General features: G+C 41.4%; 1 protein-coding gene across 1 annotated transcript in view; it reads left to right on the top strand.

The window, feature by feature from the left end:
* Positions 1–7,485: 7,485 nt before the first annotated feature.
* Positions 7,486–19,640, top strand: part of LOC143398210 (prolow-density lipoprotein receptor-related protein 1-like) — a 46,033-nt gene continuing 33,878 nt past the window's right edge. The window contains exons 1-8 of the mRNA XM_076855269.1: positions 7,486–7,501; positions 10,148–10,261; positions 12,953–13,072; positions 13,491–13,733; positions 14,554–14,667; positions 16,251–16,370; positions 18,507–18,632; positions 19,170–19,373. Coding sequence (XP_076711384.1) covers positions 7,486–7,501; positions 10,148–10,261; positions 12,953–13,072; positions 13,491–13,733; positions 14,554–14,667; positions 16,251–16,370; positions 18,507–18,632; positions 19,170–19,373 — 1,057 coding nt within the window. The remainder of the gene's footprint in view (positions 7,502–10,147; positions 10,262–12,952; positions 13,073–13,490; positions 13,734–14,553; positions 14,668–16,250; positions 16,371–18,506; positions 18,633–19,169; positions 19,374–19,640) is intronic.

Below are 19,640 nucleotides of genomic sequence, written 5' to 3'. Positions count from 1 at the left end.
AGCCAAAGTGTCCTGTTAAAATAAAAACCATGCTGTTCATCTCCTCTAAAATCTTCCAGTGATGACCAGTAGAACTTTCTGTGAGGACGGAAGTATTCTATGTCTGTACTATCCAATATGGTAGCCACTCACTACAGAGCTGCTGAGCACACGGGCTGTGGGATGCATGTGGATACGGGCTAACTTATTAGGAGGGACAGTTCCAAAGGCTTCCCAGAGCAATCAGATTAAAAACAAAAGTCTGCAATGCAATGTCAGGCAAGGCCCCAGGTAATCTGTTGACCCCAACCCCTTCCACACCTCTGACCTCCTCTTCTCCACATTCCTCTGGCCCACTCTCCATTGCTGCATGGTCTTCCTCCTGCACCATGAACATGAAGGTCTGCTCCTGAATGGGAGTCCTGTACTTGCTTCCTCTGTCTTTAATGTTCTTTCTTTAAATAGTCTCATGGCTCAGTCCCTTAGTTCCTTTAATTGCAGTGCTCAGAACATTTACATTTCATGTGCTTATTTATTTAAATCTATGCATTTAAGCCTACCATCCTACTGTTTGTTTTATGTTTGTCCCATCTGTTCTTTGCTTCATTTTTTTTTTTCACTTTCTCTTTCTGATTTGGGGTTTATTAAGTGTTTTTTTTTTTTTTTTTTTTTTTTTTTTTAATCTCTACTGTTGGCTTATTAGTTTACTGGCTCATTGACTTTTTTTTTTTTTTGTATACCAGGGATTGAACTCAGTGGCATTCAAGCACTGAGCCACATCCCCAGCCCTATTTTGTATTTTTTATTTTATTTTATTTTTAATTTAGAGACAGGGTTTCACTCAGTTGCTTAGTGCCTCGCCTTTGCTGAGGCTGGCTTTGAATTTGTGATCCTTCTGCCTCAGCCTCCCAAGCTGCTGGGATTATAGGCATGCACCATTGCGCCCGGCTCATTGACCTCTTTGTTTTATATTTTTATTGGAGCTTTAGTATTTACAACATTCATCTTAAATTTATCACAGTCTAACCTCAAATCATATTATACCCCAATCCATATAGTAGTGTACATGCAGTCATTTACAACAGCACATTTCTATTTTTCCTTCCTGTCCTTTGAGTTACTATTGTCATATATTTTATGGCAATGAAATATATATTATGCATCCTAAAGTTCATTCCAATTATTTTTTGCTTTCAACAGTCAACTATTTTAAAAAGAAAATTAGAAATGATAATTAACATTTTTTATTTACCTAAATTTTTGACACTTCTAGTGAGAAAAGGAGCCTAAGTATAGACTATTTGCCAGTTTGGCCAAATGGAAATCAACTAGAAAATGGAGAATCCTTGTAGAATGTGCTCTTTGGAGTTATTCTATTACAGGGTGAAGGACCTGGGATATTTAGCTACTAGTCTCTGTCACTAACTAGTTGAAAGCTGCTTTGTTCTTTATGAAGATTCTAGGTTTCATCTAGTATCATTTTTTGTCCATCATAAAAATTTCTTTAACATTTCTCATAGTACAGGACTGCTGGTGTCAAATTCTCTCTTCAACTTTTGTTCATCTGATAAATTTTTCATTCTGCTTTCATTTTGCTTGTTCACTATTTCTACATTGACATTTGTTACTTAATTTTTTTTCTCTTAGCACTTTAAAAATGTTGTATTGGGACAAATGCTGGAGAGTGATATTGGCCAAATTTTATTGTTATATTACATGCATGTATAAATATGCAACAACAAATCCTGCATGATGTACTATTATAATGCACCAACCAAAAATGTGGGAAGAAAAAGAATGAAACATAAATATCTCCCCTCCCACCAAAAGATGTCGTTTCACAGTCTCCTGGCTTGCATAGTTTCTCACAAAAGTCTGCCATTATTCTTATCTTTGTTCTTTCCACTGCACATGCATCTCTTTGCTCGGCAGCTTTTTAGAATTTTTCTCTTCATCAGTGGTTTTCTGTTATTTGTTTATGAAGAGGCATCATGCAGTATTTTTAATTTATTCTGATTGAGTTGTTGAACTTTTTGGATAATTAAGTTTATACTTTTTACCTAATTTTAAAATTTTTCAGCTATTATTTCTTCAAATGTCCTGCACCCCCCTTTTCTGTGACTAATTGCAGATATGTTGCATAGCTTGATATTGTTCCACAGTCGCTGAGACTCTTCATTTCATTTTTCTTTTCCCTGGTGCTTCATTCTGAATACATTCTATTCTGTGTTCAGATTCAATAACTTTCACTTTTGTATGATCAATTATAAAGCCCATGCAATGAAGTCTGCCATATCTAGAAGTTCCATTTGGTTCTTTTCAACAATTTCTTTTTCTTTACTCATTAAACTGAAGTTTTCTTTTACATCTTTTAGCGTGTCAAACACATTCATAATAACTACTCTAGAATTCTTCTGTTGATTTCATCTTCTGTGTCTTTCTCATTGATTGCTTATCTTATGCCTTTTCTCCTGCTTTTTGATGTCTATCAATTTTTTTACCAACTATCAGATGATTCAAATTTTACATTGTTGAATTCTCAGATTATGTTTATTACTTTAAAAAGCACTGAGCTTTTCTATGACAGGCTGTCACTACAGGTTCATTTCATTATTTTAAGAGTTATTTTAGGGAAGGTCTAGAGTATCATGTATTATAGGGCTATTTCTGCCCCATATGTAAGCCACTGACCTCTGGAGTTGCTACCAATTGATTTTACATTTACTGAAGTCTGTTTACTCTTGTTGGAGGGGACCTAAATGTTTACTAACCTTTTAAAAAATTTGTAGATTAGTTACAACTTCCCAGTACCTTTTCTCCTTCCTATCCTTGCAGTTTCATGGAGTTTCATCCTATGCCTACACAAGCAAGTTCAGCCTTCCTATGCAGATTTCTGAAACTCTTTCTTTATATAGATTCCTTCACTTTGGAACCCTGACCTGAAAATTCTAGCCTCTTCAGCCTCCTTGAACTCTGATTTCTGCCTCCTTAACTTAGTGAGACCCCCAGATCTGTCTGGAGTTCCTCTCCCTGGGATCTAGTCTGGATATTGCCTCCAGGTACTGATAGGGCTCCCCAGCTGCCACGCTGCTCAGCTGGCCCACTGGTCCCTGCGGACAAATGGCAGCAGAGCAGTGGTGGAGTGGTGGAACAACAACTTAGGTCGGCTGGACAACAGCGACAAGCATGGGCCTAGGCTGCACGAACCCCACCATGCCTGCTTGGGCGTAAGAGGAACAGACCAACACTACCAGCGAGCCGAGGCACATTGACCTGCCATCCTAGTGCAGACACCAGCTCCACGTGGCCTTGCAGCTCCAGATCCAGCTCTTCCACCCAAGCATGAGCAATTCATGGACCTCAACCTTCAGCTTCCTGAGAAGTGTAGAGAAAATAGAAGTAAAGCAAATCCACTGGGATTCAAAGCTAACCAATAGCATTAGTACGTTTCTAAATGTTAATTAGCATAATTTTGGACCAATGGCATTAGTATTTTTCCAAAACCTAATTAACATAATTTTGGACCAGTAGTACTTTTTCAAGCCCTGATTAGCATAAGTTTGGACCAGTAGCATTGGACCAAGTGCTAATATAAACCCCTAGACTAACACACTGAAACTATAATCCCTTTGGGTTCACTTTCGTGCTGTTGGAGTTTGGTTTCTGTGCACATCTGAATTGCTCATCCTGGTCTCTCAGGACTTCATATTCTGAATTCGAGAGACAAGAACTCAGAAGAAATTGTAGTGCTGGGGTTTGTTGCAACATTGAAAGACCCAATCCATCATTAAGAGCTGCAACGTGCTCTATGGCTGCAGAGGCTTGCAACTTAGGCAGACCCATGTCATCTGCCGGCAGTAGAGGAGGATGAGTTTGCCTCAAAACTCCGTTTTCAGCAGGAAGCCTGGGCTCGGGTAAGACATCTGTTTCTTTCAGTGATCACAGTTCTGAACTCCCTGTTGTTCAGTGTGTCTGAAAGTAATTGTGTTTTATGTTTTATTTAATTTTCTAGAGGTTTGTGGTGGAAGTGTATATTCAAAGTCTTTAGTTTCTCATGATTGGAGTGAGAAGTTTATCTTGTTTACTTGTTCAAATGACACTTTTTCAGTGAGCGCTCTCATGGCAATGTTCTTTAGACTTCCAACATCCCTCCCCTCAATCAACACTCCATATTCCTTTTACCCAATTCATTTTCTCCATAAGAGTTCTCACGCTATAATGAACTGCAAAATATTTGAACTTACTGTTTCCTCTCTCCTGCCAGCCACTTATACTAGAATGAAGGTAGACTTAAAAAAAAAAAATTGACTTTGCTCATTGGTGCATCCCCAGTATTCAGAATGATGTTTGGAATATACTAGGTGATTGGTAATGTTCAGTGAATTCAAAAATGTGAATTTCCATGCTTATCCACAGGGAACCTGCATTAAAACTTTTAAGGAAGAGAAATCAAGTAACACAAACAAATACAAATCAACAGTCACCGCAATCAAACAATTTCAGGAAAGAAATCAACAGATGAATTTCAAGATCCTCAAGACCAAGTCTAGTTAAGTGCTGAAATGAATAGCGTATTGCCATTGATGAAGTCTCTGTTGCGGGGGTGAGCTTGGAGGAGATATCAGGAGCCAGGTTGTTAAGCACTGTGAGGTTTAGTCATCTGGGGAAAAGCAGGAGGATCATTCTGAACTGGCTCTTCTCTTTTTGCCTCCCCACACTTCCTGATCTCTGAACTGTTGACCATTAGGGAGTGTCTTTGCTATTAGAGGACAGAGACAATCAGGGCAATTAGTGGTGGATACAACGAAGGGACAGTAAAGTTAGGAAAAGAACAAGAACAAGGTCACTGGGAATCTATATTAGTTTGTTGCTGCTATAACAGTCATCTATAGACTTAGGGGCTTAATGCAACACAAATTTATTATCTTAACATTATGGAAGTGAGAAGTCTGAAATGGGTATTAGAATCAAGGCTTCAGTCACCAGGGTGTTATGTGTCTTCTGAAGTCTTATAGGAGAGAACTCATTTCTTTGCCTTTTCTAGCTTCTAGGAATTTGCCACATTCTTTGCCTCATCACATCCAGCCAGCAATTACACCACTCCAATCTCTGCCTCCATTATCACCTTTCCTTCTCTGGCCCTCCTGTGTCCCCTTTCCCATATAAGAATTATTCTGAATAGCTTGAGCTGTGCCCCCCTCCCCACAATAATCCAGTGTAATCTCCCCATTTTAAGATCCTTAATTTAAACATGTTTACAAAGTGCCATTCCCATGTAAAGCAACTTATTCATGGGTTCTGGGTATTAGAATGGATGGAAGTGGGGCAGGGGACATTCTGCTTACCACAGACAGAAATCTGTTTAAAAGACGAAATGTGGAATGTGAAGAGAGACAAGAAGAGGAGAACACATGTGACTCAAATGAATGAGGTCCAAGAATATGGTAATTTAAAGACAAATATAAATATTATTTGTGTTGCATCACTTGTCTGTGACGTTCTGAGCTGGTACAGCTATTAAGAGACAATGCTATTTATAATAATAACAAGGCTGCCATATAGATGGACATAGGTATAGACTGCATGTTCACCTCCTTCCCACACAATTCTGATGTTGAAACACTAACCCATGATGGGATAGTATTAGGAAGTAGGGACTTTGTGATGTAATTATATCATAAGGGTAAAGACTTTACTATGGGACTAGTGCCCTTGGAGGCATGAGAGCAAGCTTGGTTACCTTCCTTCTGCTCCGCTCCCACCACCTGCCATGTGAGAACATGGTAAGATGACAGCCATCTGAGAACCAAGGAGTAAACCCTCAGAACCTGAATCTACCTAAAACCTTAATCTTAGACTTTCCAATGTCCCAAACTGAGGAAATAAACATCTGTTGGTTAAGTCATTTGTTATGGCAGCCCAAACTGACAAAGTCAGTATATAATCTCATTTAGTTAAGATTTGATCCAGGGCTATGGGACGCAGCTAATTACTTCACTAGTTTATGCCTTCATATGAAGAGAACAGGTCTACATTCTTATTATTCTTAATGACTCTTATCATGTTACTGAATGCTATTAGGCATCTACAATAATCTGGCTTCAAAGCATCAACATTTCAGTACAAATCATGCTAGAACCAGAAGGTCTTTTAAATTGGTGTATGCAATTAGAGCATACAATGAATTTAAAGGAAACTTCAGAGCATATGGCATTCTGAAGTCTTCAAGTGCAGTTTGATGGGACCACAGTGAAAATGAAGAGGAGGTATGATTTTAAAGAAAGCTGTTGGGCTACAGTGTTGCAAATAAAATCTAAGGAGGCACTTTGCAATTCAGTTTTCTGTTTCTATTTTTTCCTAGTATTTTATTGCTGCCTCTCATTCCCCAAAAATATAAATGTTCCTTGCCAATTTAACATAATAAATTCTAATTCCATCAGGTTCTTTCCAAGAAACTGACATTCACCTCTCCTGGCATACTGGAAAGATGGAGTGTCACAGCTTAGCTTAGTGAGGGGGACAGGTTGGGCAGTGCCCATGAAAATTATCCCTCATCACATTCCTAAATAGTAGTGTTTGAATAAGATGACCTCAGGGTCCTTCCAGCCCTACAGTCTATGCCCCTATGGGATTATGCCTGACTCTGGTTGAGACTGATCAAATGTGATCTTCCAGTCCACCTTCAAGTGTGTGGAAGCATCCCACTTCTCTCAGCCATACAGACTGAAAGGGGAGTGGTGTTCTCCAGGGCTTTTGTGTTGTTACTCTTGGTTGGCTGACCATTAACCAAAGAGGGTTGCTGCCTCTGGCAGCTGTCATCACAAACCCTGGGTCGCGGAAGTCTGATTCTCCCTAGATGTCCTGGGAAGGGGGTTGGGGTAAGAGGGGATTATTTCCAAGAGAACAGCGCCAGAGACCTGCGACCACAGTGATGTCTCCGGTTTGGAGTTATTAAGCCCTTGCTTTTCCATGAAATGAGAGGACCAGCAACAAAAGACAGCACTTGTGAGGGCGATGGGTTTAGAATCTAAAGTCCTGTTACAGATCTTGCGCACTTGAAGATTCCTGGGTAATTCGTGTGCACCTAAATATCGCTGACCCTCCCTTTCCTCGCCCCTGAGTCTGTCATGAGCCAGGACCTGAATAGGCTTTCCTGTTGCAGGTGGGGGACACGGAGTTCCAGCCGCTTCTCAGCGCTAAAGAGCTACAGAGACCAATGTGAGGGCGCAGCAGTTCTCCCGAGCAGCCCACGTCCTTCCCGGGCAGGTGTTCCCCGGCAGTGCCGCCGATTCCCAGCTCCATCCTTCCGCGGCTCCTCCCCAGTCGTTCCACTGAGCAGCGGGCGCGGGAACCGGAGCCCGCCCCAGGCGCAGCCGCGCGCCTCCCTCCACCTCCTGCCTGTTCTTTTCACCCGCGAGCGCCGCTCCAGCCCGGAGGCGCCCCGTCTCCTGCCCAGCCATGGGGAGCCCTACGCTTCTTTTTCTGCTTTCACTGGTGCTAGTCGCGATGGACAGCGAAGCCGGTGAGTGAGGTTCTCGGGCGGGGATGCCCTCAGAAGGGACCGTCCTCGCAGGGTACAGGTGTCCCGTGCTTTGGGGATGGATGTTGAAGGAATTGGAAGCAGAGAACTTGGGGCACCTAGCGTAGGGTGTTGGGTCCCCCGTTGTGCGGTGGCGGCGAGTTATGGAGGAGGTCCTAGGTGGGCAAGGCTAAGCCTCAGGAGTTGCCGCCTCATGAGATGCAGGGCCCTTTACAAACCTGCAGGTGGGTGAGAGGGGAGGTGGGCTCAGCCAGCGAAATCGGTGTCTTTTTCCAACGGTGTCCTCCAGCAGGTGGGAAAAGGAGCTCTCTCCACCCTGGGGGTGCCGCGGGCACTTTGGCTTCTGGGCTCATCCTTCTCCTCAGTGTTCAGGCTGGGTGGGATTCACTTTCTGGCCCTGATCTCCCGTTTAGCTGCGCCCTAGTGTGACAGGCAGCCAATGGAGCTTTTTGGAGGTCAGGACCTCGTGAAGAGCCGCTTCACGCCAAAAAAAAAAACAGCCCAGGGAAAAAGGGTGATGGGGCCTGAAGTGCCTTAGGAGTGCATTTCTTGCTGTACTTGTTGATGTCTCTTAGGTGTAGGCAGACCCCAACGCTCAGATGAGCTGAGTGGAGGGTCCAGGGTGGCAGAGACGTGCTTTGTTCCCCAAGGGTCCAACTAGTGGCTGATGATGTAGTCAGCTGTAGGAGATGTCCAGCATTTATGAAACCATCTGCCCTGTGGGATTGTTAATGCCATAGGACAGGTGCTCCTGATTGTCCACCATGAATGAAAGGCAGATTTAGTCATTTTAATTTGCAGGGACAAGGTACTGTTGACAGCTTGGAGGAGGTGTCACTTTAGGACAGTTGTTTTTCTCCTAGGAAGGTTCTAACCCTCAGGATTTGTTGTTAACATGGTCCAGTATCTCTGCTGTGGCTTATCTGCTTGCACTCTTCTGAAACAGGATTTAAAGTTATTTGTCATTTTTTTTTAAACAAAACAGTGATTTCCAACATAACCTACTATGAAGGTGTCTTTATTATCAGTTTTAGAACAGCATGTAATCATTGTACTTAATGTATTGACTGAGAAAGCTATGGTGAATTTAATATATAAATAAATGTATTAAGTAAATTTCTTATGCAATTACAGCAAGCCCCCATGTAGATAAAAGTAAGGTTTGAGACCAGTCTGTAGGTAGTATGTAGAATCCTTATGCATTTTTGTTTCCCAGATTGAAAATCACCAGGACAAAATACTGTTCAAGTTCTGACTCCTGTGATGGGTAATTTGGAGGGTTGACTGCAACCCTAATTGAGATCCTTCTGGAAAGAGCTACTGGAAGAGGTAGCAAAAGAATTAATGCTTTTTGAGCACGTGGAAGGTGCTGTGTGCCAAGCAGCTTTGTGCTCATTTAATCCTTAAACCTTCCTCTTAGGATCACTTATTTACTAGCTTTATTGTACTTATTGTATAGATATTAAAACTGAGGTCCAAAGAGAGGAATTAACTCTTCCAAGGTCACATTGAGTAGGTGATCTAACCAAAACTCTAACCCAGGTGACCTGGTGACTTAGCCTGTGTCCCTTTGGCAGCAGTTGCTGACATTGACTGGTCTGGATTTCATAGTTTTGTTCTTGAGTTAAGCCAGATAGCTGGATGAAATGTGAGTAGGTGGTGGAGAAGCTGCTATCCATTGATAAGTGATATTTACTCAGTATTTTATTTTTAGTCTTTTTATACTCCAGACTTTAAAAATCAAATGTGGAATAACTATATGGAAAGCACTACCTCAAAGGGACACCAGTCAGAACTGGGACGTTGTCCCTTCCCAACAAGAGTAATCTGCACAGGAGCCTTTTGGGGTCCACTTCCATGGCATAGCTGTGTACAGTTGTCACCAGAGTAGGACAGGCTGGGCCTTCTCCACATGGTGTAGACACTCATAGTACAGGATTTGGATTATGCTTTATAGGAATCGAGGAATCAATAGATTTTCCTCTCTGAAACTTAGGTCACTGTAGTAAATGAAGTACAGTTAGGCTTCCTATTGCTTGGCCTTGAGGACTCTTAGTATCTGGCTTATTTTTAACATCAATCCTTTGGAAAGGTAAAAAAACACAGGTTCATGGCTTGAATAGAACAATATGAATCATTCTCTTGCAAATAACTGAAAATTATAAATATGTATATCCTGGCTATTAGAGGCATGCTAAAGATATTATGTAGGATCAAAAATTCTAATGTTATTTTAAGATGTGTCTGTACATCTCAAATACTTGGAGCCTAAACTTGTAAGTATTCCTTCTCCAAGGCTTTGGGATTCAACCAGAGCTGAAAGCACCATCCTCATGTCTCTGGGTGCACACATGTGAGTCACTTCTTTCTAACAGGGAAACAAGGAGGCACACAGCAAGCCTCCAGCAACAACTCCATGACCCCAGAAAGAGCTGGTTCCCTGGAAGGTCACTGGTGAACCCACATGGGGCTTTGGGGTACTAAGTTCCCCTGGTGTTTTCCTGAAAATGAGTTGAAGGAAGACCTTCCCAAATGACGCCTGATTGCTTTTTATCATGACAAGGTGCTCTCTTGTACCCAAGGGAGCCAGAAACTCTTGTGGCTCTTTTTCTTGATCATCTAATGCAGACGAAGCAGAGTGTAACAAGACGCGGCAAGCTGCATGCGGTGGAAAGTGCATTCCTGTGGCCTGGCTCTGCAATGGTGAGCAAGAGTGCACGGATGGAACTGACGAACAGTGTGGTAAGTGCTTCTCAAGACTCAGTCGTGAACTTGACCCTGATTGCCAAGTGCAGGTTGTGTATCCCTAATCTGAAAACCCCAAAATGCTCTAGAATCTAGAACTTCTTGAGCACAAACACGACACTGTAAGTGGAAAATTCTACACCTGACTTTGTATTGTGGCTCATAGTCAAAATGCAGAGGCACTAAAAATAACTGTATATAATAATCTTCAGATTATACATATGAAGTGTATATGAAACATAAATGAAGTTTGTGTTTAGATTTGGGTCCCACCTCCAAGATCTGTTATTATGCATATCTATTATTATGTAAATATTCTTAAGATTTTTTTTAAAAATCCAAAATCTGAAACACTTCTAGTTCCAAGCATTTCAGATTTGTACTAGGTTGACAAGTGTCCATTCTCATGGTTTTCAGCATCTTAAATTGTAGGCAGACATGGTAAATTCTTTGGGTTGTTGTAGGCTCTCCCAGGGAGAGCCTGGGATGTGTCTTGAGATTGTCAGAACAAGGTTCACACCTTCAACTTAGACTTAACCATATATAAAAGTTAGAGTAATCCTGTGGTTTATCTTTAGGAAACCCTTGAAGACCCTGGGACACATAATTTGTTTGGAATATAATCAATTAGTTCAACTTTCTAAGTTTAGAGACTTTGTTCAATGAAAAAGCCACTTTGCAAATTGACCATAAAGAAAACTACAAAACCAATAGTCACATCAGCCACTTTGCAAATATCATGCTGAAATGAAGCTCAAGTATTCTGTGTTCAAAGTGCTCAAAGCTCCAGAAGGGTCACCTGAACACCAGTATATGTGGGAAACTTCTTAGTAGGTGACTTATATACATCCTTGTGTTGTGATTGTGGAAGGGAAAAAAGTCCTCAGGAAAAAACCAAAAACCCCAAGGTACTTGGTGAGTACAACATCCCTTTTCTTTACCCTGCCTGCATATTCCTGGTCAGTTACTACAGCTAACTTAACATGAATATTTGATATTAGGAATCTAGCTCAGTGGTACAGTGAGTTTAACATGTGCAAAGCTCTGAGTTGTGTAGAGCTCTGAGTTCAATCCCTAACACCACATGCACAGTAACACAACAACAAAAATATCTCCCTGCAAACAGAACAGCTAACAACCACATACTATTACAGATAGAAAGAAACGTTTTGGCTTACAGAAATGCCTTGTTCTATGCCCCAACATGCTTTTTAATTTTACCTTAACTCTCTAGGTTTACTTGCTGCCAGTAGGCATACTTAGATGGAAACAGTTGAAGGAAACAACAGTTTCTAGATTTTCTTAGATCTTTAGCTACGCTGGCCACTAGCCACCTATGGGGACTTAAATTTATTAAAATATACAAAATTTAAATAAAACTCAATTGTATTATATTAGCCACTTTCTTTTCAGTATTGGGGAGGGAACCCAGGGCCTTGCACATGCTAGGCAAGCGCTCTGCCACTGAGCCATACCCACAGCCCACTTGTGCATTTCAAGTGCCCAGTAGTCACATGTGACTAGTGACATGTGACAGAACAGACACAAAATGTTTCCGTTGTCACAGAAAGATTTGCTGGGCAACTGTGTTCTGGCAGGATGGTGTGAAGGATAAACCTTATTAGTTTGCTGGGCAGTTGTCCCTTGGTAAGGGACAAGCATACCTTGGGAAAAAAGGACAAGCAAATTCAGGGTTGACTCCAGTGGCAAATTGATAATTATTCCTTCACTAATTTAATACATGATATGAACCCCAAATCTGTTTATTTTTCTCAGTAGCAATGCAATGAGATTTTGGGGGGGGGGGGTGCTGTGGTACAGGCTACATGCAAAAAGGGAGTCCCTCACTGTGGGAGTGCTTCAGAGATAGAGGTGTGGAGCCACAGCACAGAAAGAGGAGGAGGCAAGGGAGCTCCTGGGGAGAGGGAACCAGAGGGGGTTGAGTCTCTGGGTCTGAGAACTCAGAAGGGCAGAAGAGGGTTGGGGGTTTTGTTTGGTTGGTTTTTTGGGGACTGGGGATTGAACCCAGGGGCATTTTACCTCTGAGCTACATACCTAGCCCTTTTATTTTTTGAAACAGGGTCTTACTAAGTCCTTGCTAAGTTGCTGAGGCTGACCTTGAACTTGGAATCCTCTTGCCACAGCTTCCCAAGTCCACTGGGATTACAGGCATATGCCACCACATCCCGTGAGGGTTGGGGGTCTTTATATCACTATAGGGGGGTTCCTGGATGAATAGGGTCTTTGGTGTACATGGCAGAAAAAGAATTTCAGCACACACCAGACAGACAACAGGCAGGTTTATTTAGGAAAGCAGAGGCACATTTAAGGGAGAATGCAGGCTATCTCAGAGTAAAGCAATGAGCACACCTTCAATGGAGAATGCTGGCTGTCCCCAGAGGGACAGACAATAGCCCTCTGGTCTGGGGTGTTAATATTTATAGAGGTATGGTAATGTGGGGCTGAACAGGACGTGGAGTCAGGGTAGAATTATACAATTTCAGGCCAGTTTTCCATGTACTTCTATTTTGCTTATGTTATTTTTTTCTGGCAAGGACTGAAGCTAAGGATGTGGGCTAAGGACTTAGGCTGGGCTGCTCACCATGAAACCCCAATTTAAAAACTGCCAGTATCTTGACAAACTCATCTTCCTTTGCACCTCTTCTTGAACACCACCCCTGGTTGCAGAGGAAGCATGCCGTGGACATCCACAAGCCTGGCAGTGTGACGACGGGAGGTGTATTTCTATCAGTTGGCTTTGTGATGGTGCTGGGGACTGCATGGATGGCTCCGATGAGGTTGATTGTGGTAGGTAGAACACATTTTTAATATTCCCTCATCTTCTCTGTTCATTAGCAGTATTTATTGATATAGCATTAAATGAAATAAAGAAGTTGTTAAACATCTGTATGCCATATGTGCTAAATATAGATATTGTCTCTGGTATTATAAGAGAATTTTTAACCTGAGTCTCTCTCTCTCTCTCTCTCTCTCTTTTTTTTTTTTTCAAAATGAAAGTGATTATGTGCTTCATTGACATTTTGAAAACTTCTTTGGGGTGAAACTTCACTTGTACAAAATTGTGACTGTGTCTCCAATGGTTGGCATCTCTTTTAGTTCTCAGAGTTCTGTAGACCAAGTCCCATGAGCAAACCATAGGTACCTATCGAGAAGCAGATCCATAGTACACTGGTTCGGCCTCACCAAGCCAACTCCTGCCTTTCAGACATGAAGGTGACAGCATGTCCAGACCATAAAGTCCAGTGTCCAGGAAAGTCTCGGTGCCTGGATGCTGGGGAACTCTGCGATCTCCATCAGGACTGTGCAGAAGGGTCCGACAGCGCACACTGTCCCCAGAGCCATTGTCTGGCTGGGCAGTGGCAGTGCAGGAACAAGGTGTGTGTGATGGACAGCTGGAGGTGTGATGGCATCGACCAGTGTGGCGACTCCTCGGATGAGCACGTCTGTGGTGAGCCTTGCTTCCCCACGTGTGTCTCAAGGACAGATGTACTATGTGGGTTGCTTTATGCAAATTTTAATCCCTACAACCGAGGCTGCATCCTTTATCTAAAAACAGGATGCTTCTTCCTAGCAGTAACCAACATGTAGTTATCTGCGGAAATGTAAAACAGCGCTTGAATAGAAACTTTTGTGAGGGATGCTCTGAGCATTGCCTAGAATGTTCCCACCATTCAGTTATGGCCCAACCCATGGAAAGCTGACAGATGACTCTCAGCCTTGTGCAGCCAATGTAGAAGGGAAAAAATTCTTCCTTAAAGATGGTAAATCCCCAAAGACGAGTACTACATTTCTCTTCTGGACCTCCCATACACATAGTCGTTGTTCCTGACTTCTTGGTGAACCACAATCCCAGTTAATTTTTTTTCTAGCGTTAAACCTATAGTATCTATATATCTAATATACTCTAATATCTAATATATTCTAACATTTTTATGATAAAGTGTAAATCAATCTCATAAATAGAATACTTCTTTTAGGTCAAGTGTTGACCAACTCTAACACTACTTCATTTGTAACTATTTAAAACTAGGATAATCAGTTTAATGCTAATTCCATCTACTGTCCAGGTATCTTAACATCTTTATGATGAAATCTAAAGTTCTAATTCTATTTAAATAGAAAAAAATTCTATTTGCAAAGATAAAACTTTCTTACCTGGAATTGTCTTAGGTTATAGAAATATTATCCCTTTACCCATGAAAGAATTGTCTGTTTCTACCACTCCCTGTGAGTCTCAATGAAAAAAATATGCTTCACTTCCTACACAGCTTCCTGTCCAGAAGGCCTGGTTGGATGTGATGAAGGGAGATGCATCCCAGAATCTCTGATGTGTGATGGGGAAGCAGACTGTGCAGATGGCACCGATGAACCCACCACATGTGGTAAGAAACCAGTTGCTTAGCTTAAGGTGGGAGGTGGGAAATAGGCTTAAACAGCGGACCTGCGATAGTTACCATGGAGGTCTACTCTTTGAGAGGCTGCTTGGACTAAATCTCACACATATCAAGGATGGATCCTTTTATCAGTTATAGCCCCTGGCTTTGGTCTTTCAAGTGTGAGCATATATTATCTAAGCTATCAAACTTTGAGGGCTAATTCTCATTTTGTAGCTTTAGCTAAACACTTCTAACTGTATTGCTTTTGAAATTCTGGTAGAAAGCCAAGATTATGTCTTTGAATGTCTGTAGCTTTGTTATGAGAACAAGTCCCACACATTCAATTTAGGCTTAAAAATCTATAGTGGTGTTCTCAAACCAGACTGATGCAGAGATTCTGCTACAAGGACCCCTCTCTGGAAGACCCCAGGGCACGCAACTACTTGTATATAATCAACTAGTCCAGTTTTTTTATGCTTAGGGATTTTTTTAAGACTCATATCAACTTTGCAAATTGAGTACAAAGAAAATGACAAACCAGTAGAAGACAAGTTAACCATTTGGCACATGTCATACTGATTGAGAACCAGATTATTTTGTTTAAGACAAAAACATAAAATTCTCTAAGGATTTAATGGAGACTGGACTCCTGTGGCTACTGAGAAGCAGTTTTGACTTGAGAACAAGTCCTGGTTCTCACCACAAGAATCACTGTGGTTCAGGTTCCCAGGGAAAGGAGAATGTGGGAGTCTTTCTCCAAGTCTTTTTGTCATCTGTCTCCTAGTTACTTCCCAAATATGGTCTTACATATATATGACAAAACCTCTTTAGTACTGTAAAATTCTGCCAAATTTTGTACTAAAGGAAAATGGATTAGAGATGTTAAAGACGGGGGAGAAATTCAGTAGATGAGACAATGGGTAATGGAAGAAAAGGCGGGAGAATAGGAACAGGAAAGTGGAATGAATCTGACACGATTTTCCTATACACATGTATGAAAACGTCACAGCGGGTCCCACCAAAATGTACATCTACAAAATGGGGTTCTAACTAGAATAAGATCTAGTCCATGCTTGCATAATTGTATCAAAATGAGTTCTACTATCATGTATAACTAAAAAGAACCAATAAATTTTAAAAGATGCTTAAAGCATAAATAATGGGACAATGGATAGGCTTCTGGTTGTACATGGATGATAATTCAATAGGATTCATAAGCCAGTATATCACTTCCTGAGGGAGGGGTCTCACGGACTCATGCATTCCAAAAAATCATCGATAAGAGGTCTCTGGTTCCCTGAGCAAGGATAATAAATAACACCAGCACTTGAAGTCATTCACATTGTTGGCCTGGAAAGAAATTTTTCTGCTCCCTGGCTCCTGGGATTCCTATCTTTCGCTCTTCCACACTCCTCCCCGGAGGCTCCATGTTCCTAGGCCAGAGGGCAGGGTCAGAGGGCAGGGTCAAAGGTCAGAAGGTTACAACCGGTCATCACTTGCTCACTCAGGCCTAGAAGGGATGTGCACAACACAGTTTATAAATATTGGCTCAGCATCCAACTGTTTGAACTACTTCCTGTATCCACCAGGTAAAAACTGCTCTGTGATGAACGGTGGCTGTGAAGGCCAGTGCAGTGACACACACTGGGGTGTCCGGTGTTCCTGCAGGGCAGGATGGAGGTTGCAGCCTGACGGGCAGAGCTGTGGAGGTCAGAACTGGTTTGACTCAACTTTTTAAAACATTTTTTAATGCAGTAAAATGCATTTAATGTAAATTTTGCCATTTTAACCATTCTTAAATGTACCATGCGATTTTCAAACATATGCCGTTGTATACGTGCACCGTGTTGTGCAACCATTACCATCTTGGATTTCCGGATGGTAGAAACCATCCCCGCTAAACAACAACTCCCCTCCCCCTATTCCCTGGTAACTAACTTGTCCATTCTAGATACCTAATTTGTCCATTCCAGAAACCTCTCGTAGGGAGAATCATACACTAATCCTGCTTTTGTGTTTGTCTTATCCCCTAGAGCATAGTGACTTCAGGGTTTATTCATGTTATAACGTATGTCAATAGCATGCATCAGGATATCTGTCCTTTTTAAGGCTGAATACACATATACTACATATGGTGTCCGACTACTGGTAGATATTCACTAGTTGTTTCTTCCTTTTGACTGTTGCAAAGAATACTGTATGAACGTGATACGCAAATATCTGTGTGATAATTCCATTTGCTGGGTATATTCCAGAAAGTGGACTATAACTGGATCATGTATACTTGTTTGATTTTTTGAGGAGTCATCAAACTGTTTTTCCCGAGTGGATGCACCACTTAATATTTGCACCAGTAGTGCACGGGGTTCCAGTTTCTCCACGGTCTTGCCAGTACTTGTTAACGTCTCTTTTGTGGGAATTGCAGGGCATCTGATGCCAAACGAGAAAGTGTTAAACTTAGTGTTCTTTCCCTGTGGAGCTTAGAGGATTTCTGTCACAGAATAAATATGCTTGTCATTTTACAGCCATGACTAAGGTCCACAGCATGGGTAACAGGACAGAATCTGAAATTAGAGCCCATCGTATGTTTACCCTTGCTTGTTCCTGCTGGCTGACCCTCTCCAAGTCACTGGAGAAGACTCATTTCTCCTCTTTGTAAATGGGATTATGGTGCCACAATGGCTAAAATAAATTTCATATACCTTCATTGTTCAGTAATAATTTAAAAGATTATGACTATTACCCTATAGCACTTGTCTACAAAAATAAAGATAACATTTTAGGATAAAATGTGATTGGAAGGGTAAAGGATCTATTGTTTTGGTGCTCTGGCCTGAGGGGTTAATCAGCCCTTCCATCCTAAACCTGATCCCTACTCAATAGTGCCCTCTCTCCATGACTGTACCTTCCTGTAGCTCTACCCACTTGGGAAGGCTACAAGAGAAAAGACTGGTTTATTAGTATTAAATAGTATTTTTTTAGAGAATACAAAGGCTTTTGTATTAGCAATTCATTAATGATTGTTATCAATCTATTAGATTCTCAATTTATTAATGTTAAAATTTAATCATTAAATTCAATTTACTAATTCAGGAGATAATTTAATGTATTAATTCATCATTAGAAATATGAAATCAGCATCTGGTCATGACTCTTAGAAGTGTCTGGGTTTTGTGCCCCCAGCCCCCAGCCCCTAGAGCACCCTTCTTGGGTTTCCAACCCACTGTAGGACAGGCTGGCCCTTGAGCCTGACTGTTGCTTATTCTTCTGGCATGATGGGAAGGCATTATTCTACTTTAGGACCCTGTGGGTTTGGAGGAATAACGTTTTCGCATCAATTCTGCCAAGGAATCATTTTCCTTCTTGCTTACAAAATAAAGAAATGAATCTCTCCTGATTTTGTGACTTCAGCTCTAATGGGTCCCAGCCATTAGGCGTCGAAATACTATTGTACCATAACTAAATTTCGCCAGTTAGACCTGTGAGGCTTAAGCATTTCCCATGGTGCTAGCAGTGAACTCCAGGATGTAACACTTGTCATTCTCAAATGGTACCTCAGGAACATTGCTAGGATAACAGTATTCTGTACTCAAACGTCTGTGGTCCCAAAGTTGAAATTTCTCCTAAATTGTATTAATGTAGGTGGGAAATCATTGAAATTTCTCCTAAATTGTATTAATGTAGGTGGGAAATCATTGGTGGCCAGCGTGGACTATTTCAGGGCCCGGAACAATGATTTCCACCAAATGCCCATCCAGGTAGCATCTGGAAAGTGGCTCCAAAGGGCAAAAATACTGCAGAGCGTGTTCCTGGATTGCCTCTAACTTATGACCCTCTGTCATCAGATATAGACGAATGCTCTATGGTGTTCAGTCCTTGTGGCCAGCTATGTCACAATACACCAGGCTCTTACTCCTGTGACTGTATTCAAGGTTACCAACTCAACAATGGGACTGAATGTCGAGCTACAGGTGAGTTTCAATACCAGAAGCAAAGCCTAGCTCCTGTGCTATTCTTAGCAGTAATTGCAGAGGAAAGTGACATAGAGAATTCATTTTTAAGTCTAGTACTAGAGATGACTCCATTATTTCTTAAAGGAGCTACCATTGTAACATTCATTCCCCAACCTGAGTGTCAATCGTATTAACTAACTTGGTTAGTAGTTAATAGTCTTGGTTAGTAGTCAATAGTCTTGACTTGCCCTGTTCTTTAGAGATAAAACACTAAATTACATTTGACTACTATGTACCAGACTTGGACAGTACTCCTGCCTAGGTGAGAGAAGAGGAACTGAATCTGAAATCCAATAAGGCAGTGAAGTTCTCAAGGTTAGTTTCAATGTATTAGAGTTCAGAGGAGGGAGGGAGCACCAGGGTGACCCATGAGATCTCTAAATACTTAGTCCAGAGTTTAGGAATAGGTAGGTTTGGGGCATGAGAGATGGGATAAATCTTTAAAGGGAAACGTGTGAGGCAAAAAGCTTCATCTCTATTGTCTTTTGATTGCAGATGATGGTGTTAAAATTCTTATAGCAAGAGATCAAGAGCTTGGTTTCCTGGATCGAAGAACAGGCAACTATGAAACTCTGATACCTATAAAATCAAGGCCCATTTCTATTGCATATGACCTTAAGAGAAGCACATATTTCTGGGTGGATGAAGTCCTAAATGTGTTTGTCCTTGGGAAACCAAACTCTGTTCCCCTTTACCCAGGTATGTATGTATGTATGTGTGTGTGTGTGTATATATATATATATATATTTTTTTTTTTAATTTTTTGTAGTTGTAGATGGACAGAATGCCTTTATTTTATTTGTTTATTTTTTTATATGGTGCTAAGGATTGAACCCAGTGCCTCATACAAAGGAGGCAAGCTCTCTGCCACTGAGCTACAGCTCCAGCCCCCAGGTATACGTTTTGGCATTAAGAGCCTTAACTTCTTAAAGCTACTTGTGTTAGTTAACTTTGCATTATTGTAAC

Source organism: Callospermophilus lateralis, chromosome 4, assembly GCF_048772815.1.
Source record: "Callospermophilus lateralis isolate mCalLat2 chromosome 4, mCalLat2.hap1, whole genome shotgun sequence".
NCBI classification, from domain to species: domain Eukaryota; kingdom Metazoa; phylum Chordata; class Mammalia; order Rodentia; family Sciuridae; genus Callospermophilus; species Callospermophilus lateralis.
Note: the sequence above shows the minus strand (reverse complement) of the source record. Positions and strands in the feature narration are given on the sequence as shown.